Source organism: Armigeres subalbatus, chromosome 3 (assembly GCF_024139115.2).
Source record: "Armigeres subalbatus isolate Guangzhou_Male chromosome 3, GZ_Asu_2, whole genome shotgun sequence".
Taxonomy (NCBI): Eukaryota; Metazoa; Arthropoda; class Insecta; order Diptera; family Culicidae; genus Armigeres; species Armigeres subalbatus.
In genome coordinates this window covers 37,092,324-37,113,719 of record NC_085141.1, presented here as the reverse complement: position 1 = coordinate 37,113,719, position 21,396 = coordinate 37,092,324, and the positions used below count along the sequence as shown (strand labels likewise).

The following is a 21,396-nucleotide window of genomic DNA, read 5'->3' as shown; positions in this document are numbered from 1 at the left end:
AGCAGGCAATAAAAGGATTAATAAAGTTAGATCCAGACACAGACATCGCATCGTTAATGCCAAATAGCATGATTTTTTATTTATGACGCAATCTAAAACACATCCCGAATAGCACACATGTTGCACTAAGATCACAGTAATTTATATGTGACCAGATTTAGTCACAATTAGGTTACTGTAACCAGTTTCCCTTGACTTGTATTGCTTAGAATGACACAGAAGCATTCGAATATTAATAATTTTTCAAACAAAATAAAACTAACCGTAACATCCATTGTCAATGCATTTCTTTGTACTGTATCTCCATCCACTGATATGCAGACTAGAGCAAGCGTGTGGAGATGATCTGCTTGTGGCATATGCGAACGACATCAGCGTCATCGTCAAAACAGAGGCACGGATATGAATGATCCGTGAAATATTCAACCGTTTCTGTGCAGCAGCCGGCGTAAAATTAAATCTACGCAAAACAGTTTCGATTAATGTTGGCTATTGCGAAGGTAATATCATCGATATTCAGTGGCTGCAAACGGCAAATGTCGTCAAAATTCTCGGTATCACCGATACTCACTCGAACTCGATACGATTGATGACGACGTTGAATTGGAATGTGATGGTGGGGAAGTTCTTCCAACAAATATGGCTGCATCAATATTGACTCCACCCCCAAGAAAATGCTTCGGGTGCTACTTTGTTTGACCGTGTGTGAAGTTGTTCGAACAACCATTTGACAGTTGGTGGCTCGGTTGGAAAAAATCAAAGCGGTGTGATTTTGGTTTGGCGTTTAAATCTCTTGTTAGATTTGTTGAAAACCTCAAAGTAGCTCCAAGCTCCAAACTCAAATATATTTGAACAACCTTAAAATGTCATCCCAATTAGCTGGTACCTAATCTTAAAAAAACTAACGTTGGCACATGAATTGTAATTCTGGGTTGACCGGTTGAAATACTAATAGGTACTTCTTGAAGATATTAAGAAGTCCAATGTGTATCAAATGTGGCCTTTCTCGCAAGCCTCACTGAAGAGTGAAGACCCAACAACTAGAACTACTAGAACTCTTACCTTCTTGGTTAACCAGATTGATTCTAACATAGTGAGGAACCGTTCTTGTTCTGAACTGGTGCTGAAGAACACCACCAAATCGTCTGACGTCTCACGCACCTCCTGGCACTCGAATTCCTGATTCAAAATTAGATTAAAATCAGTTAAACTTGTCCCTTCAAAATAAATCGGTCCAGTATTCACCAGAATGCACCACCAATTGGACGACACCGCTGGGATCTTGACGGCGGTCATCTCATCGATGCTGGCACAGGTCAACACCTCCACGCCAGAGTTCTTTCCGTAAAAACTACTCATATTGGTGTGGCTTCGATCATCACCACCTCCCAGGGGTACGCCTTCGATCGATGACTGCCGGCGACAGCTACGCGATGGGGAGTTTGTACTTACCCCTCCCTCCCTTAGCATACCGTGCTTCGTGGGGGTGCTGGTGGTTGAGTTGGAAAGTCGGTCACTGCTGCAAATTATGGAGCTGTTGAACCGTGTTGGGGTACTTCCCGTCGAACGGATGGAACTTATCTGTGGGCGATGATTGAACAATGGGATGTCTTCTTGATCTAACAGCAAATTATTTTATTTACCTCACTGGATGTATCCAACATGTTGGAATTGCTTAGCTTTCGCTGTTGACTAGACTGATTCGGTTGTTGAGCATTAGGGTTAACATTCTCCTTGGCCGGAGACACGATGATGCTGGAATTGGCGCTGGATGATACGTTATTTCGCCGCAGTGGGGCATTGAAGTCTTCGCGAAGGGTTAGCAAGTGATTGGAAGTCATAATCAGCGTGCAACCCAACGTCTTCCGTCGTTCTTGAAGTTCGAAGAGCTGCTTCCGAAATCAAAGGTAAATAGAATTTAAATTGGAGCATTCGAGAGGAAACAGAATATTTAAAATATATTACCCCACTTGCAGCCTGTACAAGAGCCTGCAGCCAGTCGGATGCAACGTATTCATCCGGTGCTGCTAGCTGTAAGGCTCCGGTTCTCAGTAACAGTTCGAAACAGTATGGTCGGCCAGAGTTGAGTGACCGTCGAGCACCTTGGCACTCGGCCAAGGTGACGGCCCAAGTCGGTAACTTCTGAGTGGCATCCGCAAATAGATACAGAACTCCAGCTCTGCAAATAAAGATTGTTAGAGAAGCATTCTCTTCGCGGACGCTAAGTGTTGTACGGCACAACTCAGTAAACTATTTTGCGGTTGAGGAATACCATCTTAATCGGGGTAGATTTTATTTCGTATTTTTTTAGTGTGATCTTTCAATCAAATGTTCAACTTCCTTCGTTATTCCTTTTCTAGAGATTAGATCAATTGATCTACTAGATCAACTGGGCTCGATACGAATCTGACAGGAGCCAGACATGTCCATACAACTCTCTAAAGTCCCCACGTATATTTTACAACTCAGTTATACCCAAACCAGATGTTCTAGGTTCTTTAAACTGTTCTAGACTTTGGATTAATTGGTCTACTAGATCAAATACGCCTGAACACAAAGCCGACAACAACCAGTCATGTCCACACAAATCCCAAGATCCCACGCGTATTATGTTCTGCTTAGTCATACCCAAACCAGATATTCTGGGTTCTCCAAACTGTTCTGGAGTTTGGATCAATTGGTCTACCAGGTCAACTGAGCTCGATACAAATATGACAACAACTAGTCCAGTCCATACAACTCCCTTAGGCCTTTTCGTATGTTTTGAAACTCAGTTATACCCAAGCCAAATGGTCTTTTTCATCTTCTTATTGGCACTAAATCCCCCACGGGGACATTGTCGTCTCGCAGCACAGTTTTCTCTTAGCACTTCCACAGTTATTAACTGCGAGTATTCTAAGCCAATTACCATTTTTGCATACGTATATCATAAGATACTTTATGCCCAAGATAGTCGATACAGTTTCGAAACCGAAAATTGCCTAGACTGGCCCCGGGAATCGAACTCAGACACCCACAGCATGTCCTTGCTTTGTAGCCCCGCATCTTACCGCTAGGCTAAGGAGGACCAAATGTTCTAGATTTTGGATCAATTGGCGTATTATGTTCTGCTTAGTCATACCCAAACCAGGCATTCTGGGTTCTCCAAACTGTTCTGGAGTTTGGATCAATTGGTCTACCAGGTCAACTTAAGCTCGATACAAATCCAACAGCAACTAGTTCTATCCATACAGCTCCCTTGGACCTTCGCGTATATCTTGCTGACAAATAGAGAAAAAATCGAAACCGTAATAACGCCTGCTAGAGCTGTCACTTTTCCTTACGGAACAATATTCAGTACCATTATTCCGCAAGTAACATTTTACCCATACTGAATAGAAATAGAAAGTATATAAATATAATAAATAATCTTTCATCTACAAACAGGCGTCAATGCAAAATAAAATTGCTCTTTGTGGTACATGGAATAAATTCCGAGTGAAAATAGTCACGTAAATAACGACCCAAGTCAGGGACGTTGTACGCGTCGGACAGGAAAGCGACATCGGTCCTCGACTTCGAGACCGACTGCCACAGCAGCTGCTGAACAGATGCACAGTGGTTAAGATTCAACTGTGTTGCTTGCGTGGCTTCTTCTTGTTTTCCTCTCCGATGGGACACGGAGGTCCACCCATAACGAGATTACATGCTTGCTTTTTGCTGGCACAGATGGACACTTTGGTAACTTATTGCATTCCTGCGCCTTGTGCCCTTCTCAACCACAATGACGACGCAGGTTGCTGCGGTCTGGGCCCTTAAAGTTGTTGGACTTATGTCCCGACTCTAAGCACCAATATTACCAGTCCAGTTTGCTTATTGGGCTTACTGACCAGCCGATTTCAGCATCCCTCGCTCCATTAACTAGGGTAGGCTAGCTGCGTGCCAAATAGACGACCTTTGTACCGCACTGCTCTCCGACGGCAGAGACGACGTCGTTCGCGTTTGTGCCCTCGTCCAGTTGCTTGCACTGGAAGGTCACTTCCGTCCCCAACGACCTCACCTCGGCGCCGTCACCCAAGATCTCTTCCCGAGCAGCACAAGTCAGACAAAAATGGTTGCAACAACTTGATTGTGACTAAATCTGGTCACATATGAGTTGCAGCAATCTATGTAAACATGTGTGCTGCTAGGGTTGGGCCAGTCGTCCCGCTAGCTCCACGATTCAGCACCAAGATCATTTCACCAGTCTTGGTGCGTCTGACGCTTCGTGCGTCCTGTTCCAGCGCCGAAAGCTTTTCGGTCGCCTGCATCGACGTCGGCGTACTTTTGAGCAGCAAGGCCTCTACTCTGTCCTTAACATTCTTTGCGGGTCGAGTTGCGCTCGACTTCCGCTTTGAGCTACTGACCAGCTGCCAGGGATTTTCGGTCCCTTGTGCCGATGGCACTGGCCGGCAGGTACCCTCTTGCGGTCCGGCGACTTGCGTTTGGTTGGTGCCTTTTGCTTTTGTGGGCCGAGAAGTCACCTTCTCGGGTCAACGCCCTTCGGGCATCACTACATCCTGATCTGCTCCGTCAAAACGACGTTTGGCCTACTGTCGCATACTGCTTGGCTTTGCTCTGAGCACCTTCGCCGGTTTGCAGCCTGAGCCGTTTTTGGTTAGGCGCAATATTTTCCTCGTTGGCCGTCAGGGCGAAATCAATCGCCTCTTCTGCCATAGTCGATGTTCCAAGGAAGGAGAAGGCCTCAGTTGTGGCACCTTTGTCGGCCTTCACGCTTCTCCCGGGTGGCTGATAAAAGCGTTCTGTTCTTGTCTTACGACTCGAACACCAGCAGGTTCTGTTTCAGTTCATTAATTCTCGCTTAACTTTTCAAAAGGACCTAAGTAACATTTTTTTCATGAATTAATTTGAATAGCGCAATGAACAGAATAACATGAAAGCTATTGATTGCAGTATTCAAATTAATTCATGAAAAAAATGTTACTTAGGTCCTTTTGAAAAGTTAAGCGAGAATTATGTTCTGCCTTTCGCTTGCGAACTCAATAATATTATCGAGTTACTCGACGACCACCCACATTCCGGGTAGTGGTCTGTATATTGTACCCAAATCGGAAAGTCTAGATTATAGACACTGTAGGTTCTATAGGCGAGCTGAGGCAAAGACGAGGGTAGCCAAACGAACTCTCAACTAGTGTAGCTAAACGAGCATGACGCCACGATTGCAATCCAAGCAATGAAACGTATGACGTCAAATTCGCGTGGTACACTTCTCCCTTCTCACATCTCCCATCTTTATCTCAATTTTTCACATTTTGCATCTCACTTCTCACTTTTAATTTCTCGCCTCTCACTTCTCGATTCTCCCTTCTCACTTCTTAACTTTTTGCTTCTCATCTCTCACATCACACATCACACACCTCACTTCTCCCTTCGAACATCTCTCTTGTCCCTTCTCACATCTTACAAATTCCTTTTTATTCTCACTCTTCACAACTCACTTCTCTCCATTCATTTCTCGGCTTCCACTTATCACTTCTCGTTTCTCACCTCTCACATCTTACATCTCACTTCTCGTATCAAATGTCTCTCTTCTCACATCTAAATCTCACTTCTCACTTGTAGCTTCTCATTTCTCGGTTCTCACTTATCACTTCTCGTTTCTCACTTCTCATTTTTCAAATCTCACATATTTATCTCATTTCTCACTTCACACTATTCACTTCTCACCTCTCGCTTCTGACTTCCCGCGTCTTACTTTTCTCTTCTCACTTCTCACTTCTCGCTCCACACTTCTTACTTCTCACTTCTTACTTCTCACTTCTAATTTCTCATTTCTGCCTTCCCACTTCCCCCTTCTTGTTTCTCACTTCTGCCTTCCCACTTCTCCCTTCTTGTTTCTCACTTCTTACATCTTACATATTACTTCTCACTTCTCCTTTCTCACTTCTGATTTCCCACATCACACTTCTCACTTTTCACTTTTCAAAAATCACTTTCCATTGCTCACCTTTTACTTCTCACAATTCGCATATCATTCCTTACTTCACACTTGCCAAATCTCACATTTCACTTCTCGCTACCGTTTTCTTTCTTATAATTTCTCCCTTCCTATTTCTCACTTCGCACATCTCACTTCTCATCCACTTTTTACTTCTTCCTTCTCACTTCTCACTTTACACTACTTACTTCACATTTCTCATTTTTCACTACGTACTTCCTACTTCTCTCTTCTCGCTTCTCACTTTTTCTATTTTAAATGTCACTTATCGTATGTAATCTCTCATTTTTCACTTCTCACTTATCACTTCTCACTTTCCTCTTTTTACTTACCGCTTCTCGCTTCTCAGTTTTCCCTTCTCACATCTCACATGTTTATCTCATTACTCCCTTCTCACTATTCACTTCTCGGCTCTCACTTTTCACTATTCACTTCTCGGCTCTCACTTGTCACTTCTCATTTCTTCCTTCTTATTTCTCACTTCTCGCTCTCTCACTTCACTCTCCTCACTTCTCCCTTCTTGCTTCTCACTTCTCACAAATTATTTCTCATTTCTCACTAATCACTTCTGACATCTCACACATTATGTCTCTCTTCTCATTTCTCACATATCACTTCTCAATTCTCACTTGTAACCTCTCACATCTTACTTCTCACTATTCACTTCTCGCCTCTCACTTATTACTTCTCACTTCTCACTTCCTTACTTCTCGCTTCTCACTTCTTGCTTCTTACTTCTTACCTCTCCCTTCTTGCTACTCACTTCTCACATCTCACACATTACACATTTTTTCTCATTTCTCACGTCTCCCTTCTCACTTCTCATTCGGCCTAACGGCTGTGGCCAAATGACCTTCGGGACTGACGGCCTTCGCTCTAATGACCCAGCTAGAGGTGTGCGCCGGTCCAAAAATCGTCGGCGGCGGCGGCATGAATCGGCGTGGCAATTTTTTATTACAATCTTTTTTTTTCTTTTTTGCATTTTTTTAAACATATTTTTTAGACATTAAGACAATAACGGAAGAATGTTTAGAATTCTACGGGAAAAGTCTGAAGTACTTCCCCACAAAAAGTTTTTCCAAAATATTCATTTTCGAATTTTTCAAGGGAACTACTATGAAGTTTCGAGAATTCTTTAGAATTTTCAAGGAAAGCTCTTTAGAACCCACAAGGAAAATTATTAGTTAAAAAATCTTCGCGGTAACTGTTCGGAAACTTCATAGGAAATTTAATGGAATTTGCATGTTTTTTTTAATTGCTACAAGGAGAAAAATGTGTTAGAATCAACGATACGGATTCTGCAACAATAAAAATCATTCTGCGGGAAAGAAAAAAAGACCTGATGAGGGATAACTATTTGTCCCTCACTGTTCGACTATCGATAAGTTGATTTGCTTGTTTTCTCAATTCTTTTATCTTTTTCGTGCGTTCACCAGTTCAAACAAGGGTAGCCTTCATGGAACAAATACCTATCCCAACAAGCAGTCAACGTAGAAGTATGGCTAAAGTGAGCGCAACCCAGTGCTATTTTTGTTGGTGTTCTAGGTTCGACCCCCATTGCGGCTTTAATTTTTTCATAAGCGCTCACTGAAAATTATCGTGAATAACGAATGAGGCGTAAGAATGACGAAATGAAAAAAAAAATTCATCAAGTCAATCAACATTTTCGTTTATTTTAAAGTGAGTGAAATTTTTCTCGCCACAGACTGCCAAAAAAGATTCTCCTTCGACCCAAAATCGCTTCTTTTTGGCTCACCGGAACGAAAAGTACGAACCCTGCATAGGCTGACTTGCTGCCGGACAGTCCCGTTTTTCAGACCTTATCAGGCTGTCCCGTCGTAATCTAAAAAAATCTCAATTTGTCCCGTTTTTTCATCGATTTGCCCAAAGAGCACCAATATATTATTCAAACGAATTCAATATTGCCTAAAATCTAAAACCAAAACTCAAAAAAGTTTGAGATGTTATTAGTGTTGCTTTCAAAAGAATCCTATCTATGTCGTTTTGGATTTTGTATGGATCGACTTTTCCTTTTTTTTATTTGCTTTAGGGGAAGAGGCCCCAAAACGCCCCCCGAGACAAAACGCCTTTTGTGGTTTTCCTAATATTTACCGTCATTAAGATGGCTGTAACAAAACTAGATCTAAAATTATGTAGGTTAGGCGCAAAAGTTACAAAATAGTGTATGGAAAGGTCGCAAAAACTGAAAATTTCCACATTTTGAAGAAACATCTAACATTTTGGCGAGGCAAAACGCCCTAGTGGCACTAACCTACAATGTACTTGCGTCTCCACGCACTATCCATACCAGAACGCTGATTCGCCGACGCGTGGTGCTTTGTTCCCTAGGAGCTGCCAGCTAAAAGGCGTTTTGCCTCATGAGTTTTCCGGCAATATAATATCACCACTTTTTTTAAATGTGGATATTATCAATATGATTGAGATTTTTGACAATTTTTGAATGGCATCAACTCACTATCTTGTTTAACTGTTGCCTAATGTAAAAATACCCATGAATAGCATTACAAATAAGACAATAAAGCAGTGTTTGCTTATCTAGAGCATATCCCCCAACCCTTCCCCTTTCACATATTTTTCAATCGTTTCAATCATTCGAAATGAATCGAAACATTAAGAATCATTCAAACTTTTTTTTGAATAATTCTGAATATTTCGAAATTATCCACTGTAAAGGAACGACGACATTAAAAAATTAGTTTATAAATCAGATGATTAAAATCGAGTTTAAGGCAAACCGAGGGAAAATTTGTTCGAATATCGGTCCTCACGTACTTTAAGGCTACAAGGCACTACAAATCAGGAGCTAATCGGAAATTTTATCTTCTATATGTGTCCACGGGATCTATTTGATTCCGATGTAGAAAATAGAATTTCTGTCTGATTTAAAATATAATGCGGTGGAAATCTTCGAGAGTCCGAGCTGTGAACCAGCCTACAAATTAGCCAGCATTTATTTTGTTGTATGAGTTCCGTCTTTTCGGAAACAATGGACAACGCCAACCATATTTATGAAAACAATTAAAATTACATTTTAATTATGTTCTTTCCTTGTTGAGATTCTCGTTATTCTTTTGCGCAGATTTTCCCTCACTTATATTCATTAAAAAGTGTTTAAGCACGGAAAATCAATAATCTCACTATTGTTTTTTTTTTTAATTTGTTTTTTGACATATTTTTCTTCTTATTTTTTATCTCTCTAATGCCCAAGCCGGCTTTAGAGAGTGCTTTGACAATTTTTTTTTTGTTATTTTCAATTGTTCAGGGTTGGAAAAGTCTCTTATATTGGTCAGTACAAGACAAAATTTTCAAAACGACTTATCTGCTTTTGTAAACAAAGATTCAAGCGACGATTTGACGAATCTGATAGCTCTCCCACGCAAACTAACACCATCAATAGGTAGGTGAAGGTTTCCGCTACCTGTTGATGGTGTTGGTTTGCGTGGGAGAGCTATCAGATTCGTCAAATCGTCGTTTGAATCTTTGTTTACAAAAGCAGATAAGTCGTTTTGAAAATTTTGTCTTGAATAATAAAGTCCTCAATGCATGTTTAAGAGTAAATTAAAATAAAATAACAAAATTCCACAATTTTTTTAAAATATTTTGAAAAATGCGTAATTATTTCTTGCTACCACAAAAATTTCATTTTTAAAATTTCCACAGCTTTTGAATTTTGTCAAAAGGTTTTTATGACATGTCCCGTTTTGCAAGCAAGTGTGTCCCGTTTTTTCATCGAAGTGATCTGGTCAGCCTAACCCTGAAAATAAAACATCAGAACAACAATATTCATGGTTGTTTTTACTTACGAAATTTCTGCGAAACTACTTTATCGAAAATATGGTGGGCTTCGTGGCTGTTAGCGGTTAGCGACGTCAATCGTCTAGACGCATGTGCTATGCAGTGTGGGTTTGATTTCCGCCTCGGTAAAAAGGAAACTTTTCGTGATCGAAAAATTCTCCACTGGTCCACTGGGTGTTACGTGTCCGTTGTCTAATGCTAGGTGTTAAGTGTTCAGTCTGTACGAGTCATAAAACGGTCATACATGGTGAACGGTTTGACCAAAAATTTCATTTGGCCAAAGCGACAATCGGTTGAAAAAAACGTTGTCTCTAATAGGTTGTTGGCCGAAATTGTCGTTTGGCCGAATGAGTCAACAGGCCGAAAATGCCGTTTGGCCGTAATGGTCGTTTGACAGAAAGGGCCATTTGGCCGAATGGATCATACTACTAAATGGCCTAAATGGCCAAATGACCTTTTCGGCAAACGCTATTTTCGGTCGTATATCCATTGCTTTAAATGACATTTTCGGCCAGATGGGTCTAATGATTTATTTGGACAGAAACTTTTCGGCCAAAAGTCAAAAAATAGTTTGACCGAAAATGTAATTTGACCAACAAAGATGTTCGACCTAGCAACTCTGTAGACTGAAACTGTTATTTGGTCGAAATAATAGTTTAGCCGAAAATGTCGTTTTGCCAAATAGATCATTTAGCCGAATTGACCTTTCTGCAAAACACTCCGACACTTTAGGCAAGATTTTCATTTCGGCCAAATAATTAATCTTTCTATCAAACGACCATTTCGGCCAATTGTGCTATTCGGTCAACTGATTTTTTCAGCCGAAGGAACTGTACGGCTGAACGACATTTTCGACAGTATGTACCTTTCGATCAAACGACATTTTCGGCGAAATAAGTTTAGGCTAGATGGGTTTTGGCTAAATGGTTTGTTCGGTCAAATGCCATCCATTAGGCCAAACAACATTTGGCTTTCGGCCACATGTCTTTCTGTCAAAAACCCTTCTTCTCTAACTCTATTTCAACGAGAATTTCTTCGGATTTCAACGGAAATCTTAAAACACGGTAAAAAAGTTTGAAAAACGAGTAATCCTTCAGAATTTGCATTCAAAGTTCTTCTAAGTTTTTCCAAGTAAATCATTGGTATTTTCACGAAAATTTCAGTGGAGTTTCAACGTGATGAGTCGGAGATATCTAACGGAAAATTCTGCGGACTTCTTCGAATTTCAGTCGGCGTGGAAAATCATAGTTCAGCGGCGTGATAAATTTTAAACGGCGGCGCGCCGATGCAAAATTGTCGGCGGCGGCGGCGTGCCAAAAACTGTCGGCGGCGGCGCACACCTCTAGCACCCAGCATCGTACCTCCATTAAATATTCTAAGTGTTTTCCCTTGAAAAGAACTCTGAATATTTTTTTTGAAAACCGCGTAAAATCCGAAATCCGCGTAAAAAACGACTTTTGAAAAAGTCGATAAAAATCAACTTTTTACAATTTTCACGTGATTTCAAGACTTTTTCGAAAAATCGCATAAAAATTTAAAACCGCGTAAATCCCAAAATCCACGTAAAATCGCGTAAAAAGCGACCCGCGTAAAAAGAGACCAGAGACCAGAGACCAGGCTGAGTGTGGTGCCGGTCTAGGCAATTTTCGGATTGGAAATTGTCTCGACTTCTCTGGGCATAAAAGTATCATCGTGTTAGCCTCATGATATACAAATGCAAAAATGGTAACTTGGCTTAGAAATCTCGCAGTTAATAACTGTGGAAGTGCTCAATGGACACTAAGCTGCGATGCGGCTCTGTCCCAGTGTGGGGATGTAATACCAATAATAAGAAGAAGAAATGAAAACTGGCAAGAGTTTTTTTTTACCATCATCCCCCGGTCTTTCATTATCATTGCTTTCTCTGCGACACGTTGTGCGGTGTTGTGAGTTATTAGTAGAAAAGTAGGCGCTTGTTGAAATAAGTAACCATAATAATTAAGGAAAGTTTGACATAGGGTAACCGGCGGTAATGTTGGCCCTGGATGTAACATTGGCTCATCACGCAAAATAATCAATATTTCAGCGATAATCCGTCGATTTGTAGGGAGATATTAACCACTGCTTCTTTAGAAAAGTGTATCAAACATATATCTGCTTCATAACTCTAGATTTAAACACTTCTTAAACTATTAAAAGAAATTATCTTGCGTGAAAAATCACTTTGACTCGGTTTTTTAGCAGCCATGTTTCGTTGACTTATGCAGGCTGGCTGTGCTAGAGTTTTTCTTTTGCCCAATAATAGAGTTTTCTGAATGAACATGCCTGCTTTCGCACATCAGATGAATGGATAAAACCACACTTGTCAGCTATCATTTTTATTTCACAATTTCCATTGGTATAGCGACATAATTAACCAAAACTTTTTTGGACAATACTGGGGGTACCCGTAGCCAAATGGTGGCATGCGCTTTCGATTTGTAGCACAACGTTAGTATAGGTGAAACTCTAAAATCAGAACATTCTCACCAATAACCCGTACTGGAGAAAATAATCGAAAGCTGCAGATAGAATATCCGATGCTTGCGATTAGGTTGCTTTTTTTTGTAAAAACAGGTTAATCCACTAAGCGGTTAAGTTTCATTCGCAAATTACATAACGCTAAACTTGACCATTGTCAACGCACACCAAGCCTCTAGTAATGCTTCATGTATGGTAGGATTCTGAAATTTATAAAGTCCTTTACGCTCAGACAAGTAACTTCCCACAACTTAAAACGTCATGTAGTTTGTAAATGGGCCCTCACGATGCTTTTCTCGAATCACGATATAATCGCTTTCATTCGCAGAACATACCAAAAATAATTGCCTACCTTACGACTTCCATAATTGTGATTCCAATTATGATTCCAAACACGATTCAAGCAAAAGCGATTCAAGCATCAACCTTTCGTGGTTCGATACACCATTTTCTTCATAATTTCGCAAATAAATGATTCAATTAGTGTATGAATATTTAGTTTTATCATCTTTCGCACGAATCCTACAAACATTCTCATTTAATAATGGAAAGATACAATGGATCGTATGTTTCATTAGATAAACTTTCAACGTCATTTCATGTGAATAACTTCAAGTCAAATTACTTGACAAATACTTCATCATAATTTAGATATATTATTGATTGCAAAAAGCATTTTGATCTGTAAAATGATACCGAAAAAGTATTCTTTTAACTCGGGAACTTGAAACACGTGAGAGTTTTGAGAGGATTCGCAACAGCTGATCGATATAGAGAGGAGTGGAATCAAACGCACGTACCAATCATGAAACTTGAATGCAGGCAGAGTTAAAAACAAGCATCCAATAATTGTATTTATGAATAATTGTATAATAATATCAGGTAGTTGGCACAGTTATAACTGATAAACAATACTACAAACAGCACAGTATAAAGCAAGGAATTGCCTAGAATAAGTTTTACAATTGGCTTTCTTCAGTAGTGCGTTATGCATCATCCCCACCTAAAGCATTGTTTACGTTTTGGAAAAGTTTCTTTGAGAGTATCGCGAGAGCGAGAGCAACACAACTGCCATGGTTTCAACTAGCAGTAAATCTCAAAATTATGCGGCAGCCAATAATTAACGTATGCAATTTGTTTGAAGGCACAACAGGGCTAAAACATGTAGCCTTAATGCAATTGCAGTTTTTAATACAGTTTTCATTTTTCTAAACTTCTTCACTTGCATATGTGATAAATATTTGGTAAATAAATGATTCATATAATAATATTTTCGTTAGCATGTCCTTGGTAAGCGTGCTATTGGGGGAATCTGAAACGCACTCTCACAATCAGTGTGGTAGTATTTTACATGCAACCAATTAGAATTCACGCTCAATAAGATGATTTGATTTTCTCTATTTGTTTGCATGCTGCCTTTATTCAACGCAAGCAAAATGAGTGGTACCATAAACAGCAACCCATATTTATCTCTCGTATGTTCGAAATCAACCAAGTGGGCTGATTATCCATTATCCATCTGATAGGGACTAGTATGCCGACATTTTGTCCATTTCTCTCGAGACTTTCGCTGGTTTTGATGAGATATTGCGGACATTCATCGTCGTTTTTTGCTATTTGGCGTCAAAACCAAATGTAAGCAAGCCGGCTGGTGGAATAATTCTGGTTGGAAATGCAATATATGAAGATTTATAACGATAAATGTGCTCAACTGTAGCATAATGGGCCAAGGTTTGAGCCGTTACCCCTAATAAAGATTTTTTCATTCTGCTCTCAACACCCAAACGAACAAGTTGATTCTTATGATTGATCGATCTACGGCTAAATACAATATTTTTCGTCTCACTGTCTCGCTGTGTTATCACTCGCTTGTTAGAGCAGAATAATGAAACAGTCGTTACTGTACCTACCGTCATCACTCCATACGTTTGGATAGATGGGTTCAATTAGCAATAAAAGATTTAGTATATCTGGGAATAGCACTTTAGTTTGATAATGAGATATGCAAACACACTTCACAACTATTCCAATTATTGCTCATATAGGGGAACGGTTCAGCACTTCATCTCATAGCTCCCATTTCCATCCCATCAAAAACAAAGCAATGGAAAGGGGTGTCAGGCCGAAGGTCATTAGGCCGAATGGCCATTATGCCGAATTAGCAAAAAGAAGCAAAAAGTGAAAAATGAAAAGTTCTTTCTTCACCTTACCCCTTCTTCCTTCTTCTATCTTTCTTCTTCCTGCTTCCTTCTTCCTTCTTCCATATTTCTTCTTCCTTTTTCCTTTTTCCTTCTTTCATATTCCTTCTTCCTTCTTTCTTCTTCCTTCTTTCCTTCTTCCTTCATTCTTTTTCCTTCTTCCTTCTTTCTTCTTTCTTCTTTTTTTTCTTCCTTCTTCCTTTTTCATTCTTCATTCTTCATTCTTCATTTTTCATTCTTCATTTTTCCTTATTCCTTCTTCTTCCTTCCTTATTCCTTATTCTTCCTTCCTTCTTCCTACTTTCTTCTTCCTCTTTCCTTCTTCAGTTTTCCTTTTTGCTTCTTCCTTTTTACTTTTTCCTTCTTCCTTCTTCTTCTTTCTTCTTACTTTCTTCTTCCTTCTTCCCTCTTCCTTCTTCATTCTTCATTTTACCTTCTTCTTTCTTCTTTCTTCCTTCTTCCTTTTCCTTTTCCTTCTTCCTGCTTCCTTCTTCCTTCTTCCTATTTCCTTTTTTTCTTCCTTTTTCCTTCTTCCTTCTTCTGTCTTACTTTTCCTTCTTCCTTCTTCTTTATTCCTTCTTTCTTCTTCCTTCTTCATTCTTCTTTTTCCATTTTCTTCCTTCTTTCTCCCTTTTTCCTTCTTCCTTCTTTCTTTTTCCTTCTTCCGTCTACATTCTACCTTCTTCCTTCTGCCTTTTCCTTCTTCCTTCTTCTCTATTGCTTATTTCTTCTTCCTTCTTCATTCTTCTTTTTTCATTTTCTACCTTCTTTCTCCCGTCTTCCTTTATTCTTCCTTCTTCCTTCTTTCTTCTTAATTTTTTCGCCTTTTTTCTTATTTCTTCTTCCGTTCTACTTCTTCCTCACTTCGCACTACTCACTTCTCACTTCCCAGTTCTCATACGGCCTAATGGTTATTCGGCCTTATGACCGTTCGGCCTAACGGCCTTCGGCTTAATGACCCAGCATCATGGAAAGGTATTTGATTTGTTATTTATTTTTGTGATTTTTTTCAGCAGTGAGCACGCATGTTAGCAGATTGTTGCTGTATTTCTCTGCGATGAGATGAATATATGTTCAGTGAGATGGAAAACGGAACAGTGTGGTCATAGATGAACCAATAATTATCCATCACAGTGCATAACTTGCATGCAAGACGGACTGATTTTGTTTCGAACACTATCACTTGTTTCCTCTCTAATAAGTGCACTTCACCGGGAGTTCTAACAATAATTATTAAGATAAAATTTGCAGTTCTTCGCCTGCTTGCACTGTGTACGCGATCATTGTCAATAATAATCGGCAAAGTTGCCAGTTTTTTTTGTGGCATACTCTCTAGGCAATTCTATTCTTATCAACTTTATGCAACCATTATCGCTTTGCCTTTTTAAACTATTTATCCTCATTGTTTCAGTAGTTATTCATACTTTTTATCCTTTCTTGTTTTGGGTTCATTTTTCATTTTTCAATGCGTTGGCTATTATTGTTTATAAAAATTAAAATCGGTATCCACAAAACAGTTTACTGGGAAATGCCACACAAACACCGAAATTTTCAACGTACTTTAGCAAAAAGTATCCAGCAGACCACTGGTCCACGAAACCGGCATGCGACATTCTCCGATGCATCAGCGGCCCCTTAATGTGTGGGCCCAGTGGCTCTTCCTCGCTTCCCAAAGACCCGGCTGGGACATTCACCACTGCATAATACTTCCATTTGTCATCTCTACTGACATTCGAGTTGTCCCTCACAAACGCTTGCAGTGGGGCTAAATGGTCCAACGTTAGCTGCCCAACCGCTGGCAACACCGAGCCGCCTCTTCTGGCGCAAAGTTCCAAACTTGCGACCAATCCATCCGCTGGATATGGACCACCGGCGAGCAGAACCTGCTGCATATCCCGCGCCGAATTACTCAGCAGCACTGTATTCCCGTACGGTCCCACCAATATCACATCCAATTCCGAATAAGGAAGCACGAACTTATTACATAACCTATTCCTAACCTGGTCCGTGACGTACAGAGTCTTATCGGTTAAAAAGACCAACACCGGCGTCATGTAACCCTCCCGACTGTATCCATTGTAAAGCTTGAAAACCTTCATCAACGCTTCGTTTTCGTTCCTGAAAATGTGCAATCGATTACCGTTGAAAATATCCACCGGAATTTCCCCAACTCCAACGCCACCTCCGTCGAATTTGATTTCCCCCAGCGCTAGTCCGTATCCGCCTTCGCCCACGTGAGAATCGTTCAACTGGATCCGATCCAGCTGGCAAGCGGATGAGCTGAGTTCGATTTCCATCGCAATTTCTGCATTGAGATCTTCGATCAACTCTCGGTTCAACAATTTCACCCCCTTCGGCACCAGATTATCGAAAAGTTTCTTCTCCGTGCAGAGCTTAGATTGGAAAAAGCTGTTCTGTTTGATGGTGGCCTCCAAAATTTTCTTCTGTGTGACATTCCGAAGAAATCTGTTGATCAGGGAACTTTTCGAAGTGGACGTTGAGCTGGCCGAAGTGGTCATCGGGTTGTGTCGCCTGATGAGAGGCGGCACGAAGGGAACCTTTTCCGGTGTCAGTAATTCGACATCCGACGGTTGCGGAGTCGGGGTGCTGCTGGTCGAGGGATAATCCAATATAACGATATCATTGCTATCCTTGTCGGTGTCGTTGGGGGTCGTAGTGGTCACGGTGAGAATATCGTCGAACTCGTCAACCATAAGCTGACGCTCAATGTTCAGATGTCGAGCAGATGGAACCCCGCCAAGATTGAACAGGTCTGGGCTCATGCGCGCCCGGGGTTCTAGGCGAGAGGTCAAAGATTTCTTCCGTAGCGGAGACGAAAGATGACGGTTCTTGCTGATAGAACCCCGCGGAGAGCTTAAATTATTGCAGACCTGATCGCGAGTGTTGGCTGGAAAAGCATAGGATGTTGGAGAAACTTGAAAAACGTTTAAAAAAATCACGATTTAGGAGTAAACTTGTACTAATATTGCCTGTTCTATACCTTTATATATAAAAAAAAGCCAAATCGTTACCTTTGCTCTCCGACTGCGAACTGTGATCGCTTCCGCAGGAAGATATCGTGCTACTCTCCATCCGGTTCGGTTGACTCTTTCCAGCTGTCTTCTTGCTCATTTCTACAGCACTGGCAGGGCCCAAAGAACCGTCCAACTCATCGCGGGATTGTTTACGCAAAGTCAGTGTCTGACAACTGTCTTGATCCCTAGCTATCCATTCCAATCCATCACCGCCGCTGCGAGGAGCCGGAGCTAACAACGGGGGTGGCGCTGCTGCAGCTGTTACCGAGGCCGATACTGGCGTTGTCGCATTCGAGCCGATAACGGTCATCTTCTGGAAGATATTCGACAGCTTCTTCTTGATCTGGGTTTTCCCAATAAACGATCCGCTGGTCGTTTCTCCCATAGGAAGTTCTTTTGGAGTGCCTCCGTCATCTTCTCCATCGATCAATGGGTTTTCTCCGGTATCCTCATAGCAGTAGGACACTCCCGTATGCTCGAAAACGGTACTTTCTCCGTTGATAATGTACTTGTTCCGATAAGGAGCTTTAGTCGGCAGCTGTTCTGTGTCGTCCAGTTGCAGCTGTTGTGGTTTCTTACAGATTGCTTCTTCTTCTTCTTCTTTTTGCTTTTGCTCTTCTTCCTCCTCTACGCTATTCTTCCGGCTTGGTGCGTACAAATCTTCATCATTCTTTCGGCGCAGCTGTTCGTCTACGTTGTGAACGTACTTCTTTTGCTGACCATTCAATTTGTTACCGCCGAAACCTCCGTCCAAACTTTTGGATAGAAAGTTTTTAGGTTTCTGAACAACTGTGAAGTCATCGATCATTGATTCGGTCGTTTCTGGAATGCATTCTTTGACCGCGGAGAGATCTTCCGAGCCTTCCGGTACTCCCCGTTCCGGTAGCGATATTCCGAAGATGTTTTTGAGTGAGCCAAAGATCATCTTGCTGTTGTCGATCACGGAAAGGTGGTGGACATTGAACTTTTTTACCTTCTTGTTAAGATCGTACTCCGGAACAACAACGTTTGTGTACATCATATTGCGTTTGGTCTTCTTCAAGCAGCTGCTCTTTGGTTTCTTCTCTTTACTCCAGACAGACTTGGCCACCCGCTCGACCCCACCAACGCTATTTCCATTGAATTCGTCCAAATGTTCTATGTTTGGCTCGCTGTAGTAGCAATTGTCCGAGATGATATTGTTGTTATTGTTACTCAGTCCGATGCATTCGCAGCTGTTTGATTTTCCCTGGTTTTTGTAGTTGGAGGCTCCTTCGTTACTGCTTCCCGAGTCCAAACTGGAATTGGAGTCTGAGCAGCTGCATTTATAAAATGTTTTACCATCTAGAGCCGCGTGTTTCGAAAATGGACGCTTTTCTGGAGGTCCGTACTCGAAAACACCGGAATTGTCGTATTTTACATAGTTTTTCTCGTCTTCAATATTCTCGAAAACATCTGAAAAACAAAATCGTTGAAATTAAATTCTGTTATCGATTGTGTGTAGTGCTAGACCTAACATATCAAAATTCACGTTTATAAATAATAATAAAATGAACTTTTTCTAACAACTTATGTAACAAATTATTTTGTTGGTTTATTTTAAGCGGTAAGTGTTTCTAGGTGTCTCAAAAGCTAATCATAAATGTAGTGAGCATAACATCTAGAATTAATTGGATTTTCGATAACACTCACCTGTTTTTCCATAATCTAAGACATCCGAACATGCGTTCCTATAAACGTACTGCCGATTATCGCCAGCCTCTTCATCTCCATAATCCAACCCATCATCATCGTACTCCGAGCACCAAGAGTACCTTCCTTTTGTTCCAATCTGCGGCTTATTCTTGTTGGCCCCACCTTTGTACGTTATAAAACCATGTTCAATATGAATGTTATCCGTTTTTGTGTTTTTCAAAATATCTTCGTGAAAGGAAACCCTCTTTTTCGGGGTTTTGTTCACCGTTGGGGCTGTCTTCTTCGTCCTCCGTCTATATACAATATTCTCGGTGTCGAACGTCGAGCAGGTGCTCGAAATCATTTCGTCAGGAATCTGGCTACTGGTCATGGCCTGCTCTATTTCTTCCCCACGTACACAACTTCCGTCTATTTTCTGCACATCAATCTCGACAAACTTTCCCAGCTCTTCCTCGACCGGGCTGTCCAGGACAGTTGCCTTGCCGTTATTATTATTTTGCGTATTTGTGACTTCGAAATCGAAACCACCAGCACTTGAGATCATCGACTCATTCAGTCCACTTGACTCCGAATCCAGCAGCTGGACTCCGGAATCACTTGGCGTTGTATCATCGAGAATGCTTGCTATACTGCTGGTCATGGTTGTAGCCATTGCTCCGTCCAGTAACTTTTCATCCACCTTGTCGCCACTTCCCGCAAAATTGTTATTATTTTCAACACCTTTCAGTACCTCCGGATTCTCTGAAATAGAAATATCTTTTTATTATTGATAATGCAGTTTGTGTGGCCAATGAGAGTCAAAACCGGGAATCTAACGAAAGGCGGAAACACGGAAGGCAGAATTACAAAAGGTAGATCTTATGCAACAAAAGGCGGAATATACCATAAGTCATAATAACAAAAAGCGGAAATACGAAAGGAAAATTATCTACAGGCAGAATTTTGTCATTTCTTAATTTTACACAGGCGTCTGCTTGAGGTAAGGGAGGACATATTTTATTCTTTGAAGGCTCGCATCTGCCCGGTTTAAGTTGAAGGGAGATATGATTCCTTCTTTAAAAGCACGTCCCTCCGTATATTTGTCTACTTTCTATCTAATGGAATCTAAATAATCTCATAACTGAAACACTAGCAGCCTTTGGGCTTAGTATCCATTAAGTTATTAGGTGTGCGAAAAGGCGAGAAAATGTCCTACCCAACAACTTCGCAGACCGTATAGAGATCGATATAAGTCAACTTCAGCATGGTACGCTTCGTACAGAGCCATATGCCTTATCGTTGAGCTACGGAAGGTCTTCTCGCCACTAAACAAGGTAGCATGCATCTGGCCGATCAAATACCTATAATATCTTATTATAGAGACAGGAGAATCACGAAAGGCAGAATTGCATTGGACAGTTTGAACCTAAGTTCAAACAGTCCTTCGCAATTCTGACCTTCGTGTATCTGCTTTTTGTATTCTGCCTTTCATAGGACACCCGTGACTGAGAAAATAATAATCAATAAAACGCTTGCCAATAAATAAAACTATGTTCAATGCACAATTTGTGGCCAATGCGAGTCAAAACCAATTTTTCACTTACCAGGATTCAACACAATCACCTCCATTATCGCAAACCAGGAAATTCAATAAGTCGCAAAATCCGCTTTACAGGAAAACTTTTGCCTTATTCTTCCACAGCAGAGCCTGTCTATCGATTTTTCCTTTGTCGCTGATGAAGCAGCAGCAGCCCCAGCTGCTGCTGAAGGACTCCCTTTTTGAATTTTATCTCCTCTCCAGATATTGATCCTGGGCCACTAGTCGACATTCGAAACACATTCTTCACACTTTTGGCCCTAAGCTGCGAGCACTGTGGAATTATCTACTTTGCGACTTTGCACAATGTTACCAAAAAAGACGGACAACAACCAATTCAGCAAGGACGACAGGCCATTTTTGTTTCGATTTTTCTCCAACAGCAGGAAAAAAATGATGCAAATTTTTTGACAGTACCTTGTTTTGATCTGTAGGGATGTATTTTACCACACGCTCGTCCGGCTGAACTCAAATTTGGGTCGATATAACTCAAAATAATATCTTCCTTCGAGACGTCAAACGCTGAGTAACCGAGACTTGTGAATTTGAGTGACTGTTACTCAAATACATATAAATAAGTGGAAAACTCAAAATTGAGGTCATCGAGAAAATTTCTAAAAA

At 40.9% G+C, this 21,396-nt stretch overlaps 1 protein-coding gene across 2 annotated transcripts in view; it reads right to left on the bottom strand.

The window, feature by feature from the left end:
* The window catches only part of LOC134226363 (uncharacterized), a 44,191-nt gene extending 23,015 nt beyond the window's left edge, over positions 1 to 21,176 (bottom strand). The window contains exons 1-8 of one of the 2 annotated variants that reach the window (XM_062707097.1): positions 20,783 to 21,176; positions 19,197 to 19,940; positions 17,523 to 18,959; positions 16,051 to 17,398; positions 1,966 to 2,179; positions 1,644 to 1,892; positions 1,246 to 1,581; positions 1,063 to 1,179 (exon numbers count right to left, since the gene is read on the bottom strand). In XM_062707097.1, the coding sequence (XP_062563081.1) occupies positions 1,063 to 1,179; positions 1,246 to 1,581; positions 1,644 to 1,892; positions 1,966 to 2,179; positions 16,051 to 17,398; positions 17,523 to 18,959; positions 19,197 to 19,940; positions 20,783 to 20,807 (4,470 nt within the window). In that variant the 5' untranslated portion in view covers positions 20,808 to 21,176. The remainder of the gene's footprint in view (positions 1 to 1,062; positions 1,180 to 1,245; positions 1,582 to 1,643; positions 1,893 to 1,965; positions 2,180 to 16,050; positions 17,399 to 17,522; positions 18,960 to 19,196; positions 19,941 to 20,782) is intronic. The other variant, XM_062707098.1, reaches the window with a different exon arrangement.
* Positions 21,177 to 21,396: the final 220 nt, after the last annotated feature.